The 1,355-nt window shown below is 50.6% G+C and overlaps 1 protein-coding gene across 1 annotated transcript; it reads right to left on the bottom strand.

The window, feature by feature from the left end:
* Positions 1-29: 29 nt before the first annotated feature.
* Positions 30-356, bottom strand: PHYSODRAFT_338716 (hypothetical protein; the record flags this gene model as incomplete). Its single annotated transcript, XM_009536578.1, has 2 exons — positions 30-185; positions 312-356. Coding segments are annotated over 2 exons (201 nt in total), but the record flags the coding sequence as incomplete, so codon positions are not given.
* Positions 357-1,355: the final 999 nt, after the last annotated feature.

The following is a 1,355-nucleotide window of genomic DNA, read 5'->3' as shown; positions in this document are numbered from 1 at the left end:
CAGTAGCCGTTGGCGGCGTGCAGCTCGACGCCGTCGAAGCCCGCTTTGAGGGCGTTCTCCGCGGCCGAGCGGTAGTCCGCCACGATGCCCGGGATCTCGCTCGTCTCGAGCGCGCGCGGCGGCACGGGCTCCATGCGTCCTTCGCGCGTGACGATCTTCTTGCCGGCGCGCAGGACGCCGCCCGGCTGGGGCCGATGCGGCCCGTGTGGTCGTATCTTACCTATGGTATGTACCGCATCGCCGAAGTTATTGTTCGCACATTTATTAATACCATAAAGCGCACTAAACACTTGGTGGCAATTTGGCCGGACTTCCGAGACAACACTAGGAGGATTCTGGAAGCAAAACTCGGGCATTATTTTCAGGAAGAAATACTCTACTTTTGATACGTAGCCATGTATTTACCAAACTACGCACTGTACGGGACTAGACTTGATTGAAATTTGTGACTGGGTTTGGCGGTGCTTTCCAATACAAACATCAAGTATAAAGGATTTGTATTGACCCGGAAAAAAATCGATCGAGTTTTCTGGTACATGTTGCTGAACTGAGCAAGCCCAGCATCGCTATAGACGCCAATGAAGACACTAGTCAGCTGACAGCCTCAACTTACGAGTATAGACCTCTCCACACTACTCTTCTATACAAATTCAAGATAGTGCGTGTCTCCATTGAATCTTATCAACCGCGTCAGCTTAACCTTATTTGAGCAGCTTACTACAGTGAAGTGCGTCGATAAGGAACGGGCGACATTTTATATTCTACGACAAGACATGAATCCTCGCTTGTACCCATTGTGTGCCAATTGTACTGAATTAGTTATATGATTCTACCAATCATTCGGTCCCGTTTAACATTCCGCCAATCACAGTTCCGAAACCGAGCCTCAAGAGCGGCTGGATGGAGCGGCTCCCAAGTCGGGGGAAATGGAACCTAAAGGTCGCGAGAGGGAATCATGAGCATGAGGATCGCTGTGAGCGCGGGAATCGCGCCAGGTACATGTCTGCATGCCTCATTAACCAACTTTCGCTCTGCTGCTCACAACTCCCATGGTGACCGCCACTTCCAGACCGTTCCAGAGGTGGCTACGTCTGACCAAGCTTCAGTCGCTGCTAATCTGTCATCGCCGTCGTGATCTACCGGGTGCTACCTATGCTGAGTTGGCTGCGTGGGCTCAAGCCGAGACTCTGGTCGCGAAGTCCGACATGAACTACATATTGCAGTAAATCAGTGCATTTGCTGTCTGCATGTGACGAGTCAAACCTTTAATTATCAATATACCTTTTTCTTTCAATGTATATCAGGCGTTCCTTATCGACGCACTTTACTGTACCGGTAGGCGTTATTCGAGCTGT

Source organism: Phytophthora sojae, assembly GCF_000149755.1.
Source record: "Phytophthora sojae unplaced genomic scaffold PHYSOscaffold_9, whole genome shotgun sequence".
Classification (NCBI taxonomy): Eukaryota; Oomycota; class Peronosporomycetes; order Peronosporales; family Peronosporaceae; genus Phytophthora; species Phytophthora sojae.
Note: the sequence above shows the minus strand (reverse complement) of the source record. Positions and strands in the feature narration are given on the sequence as shown.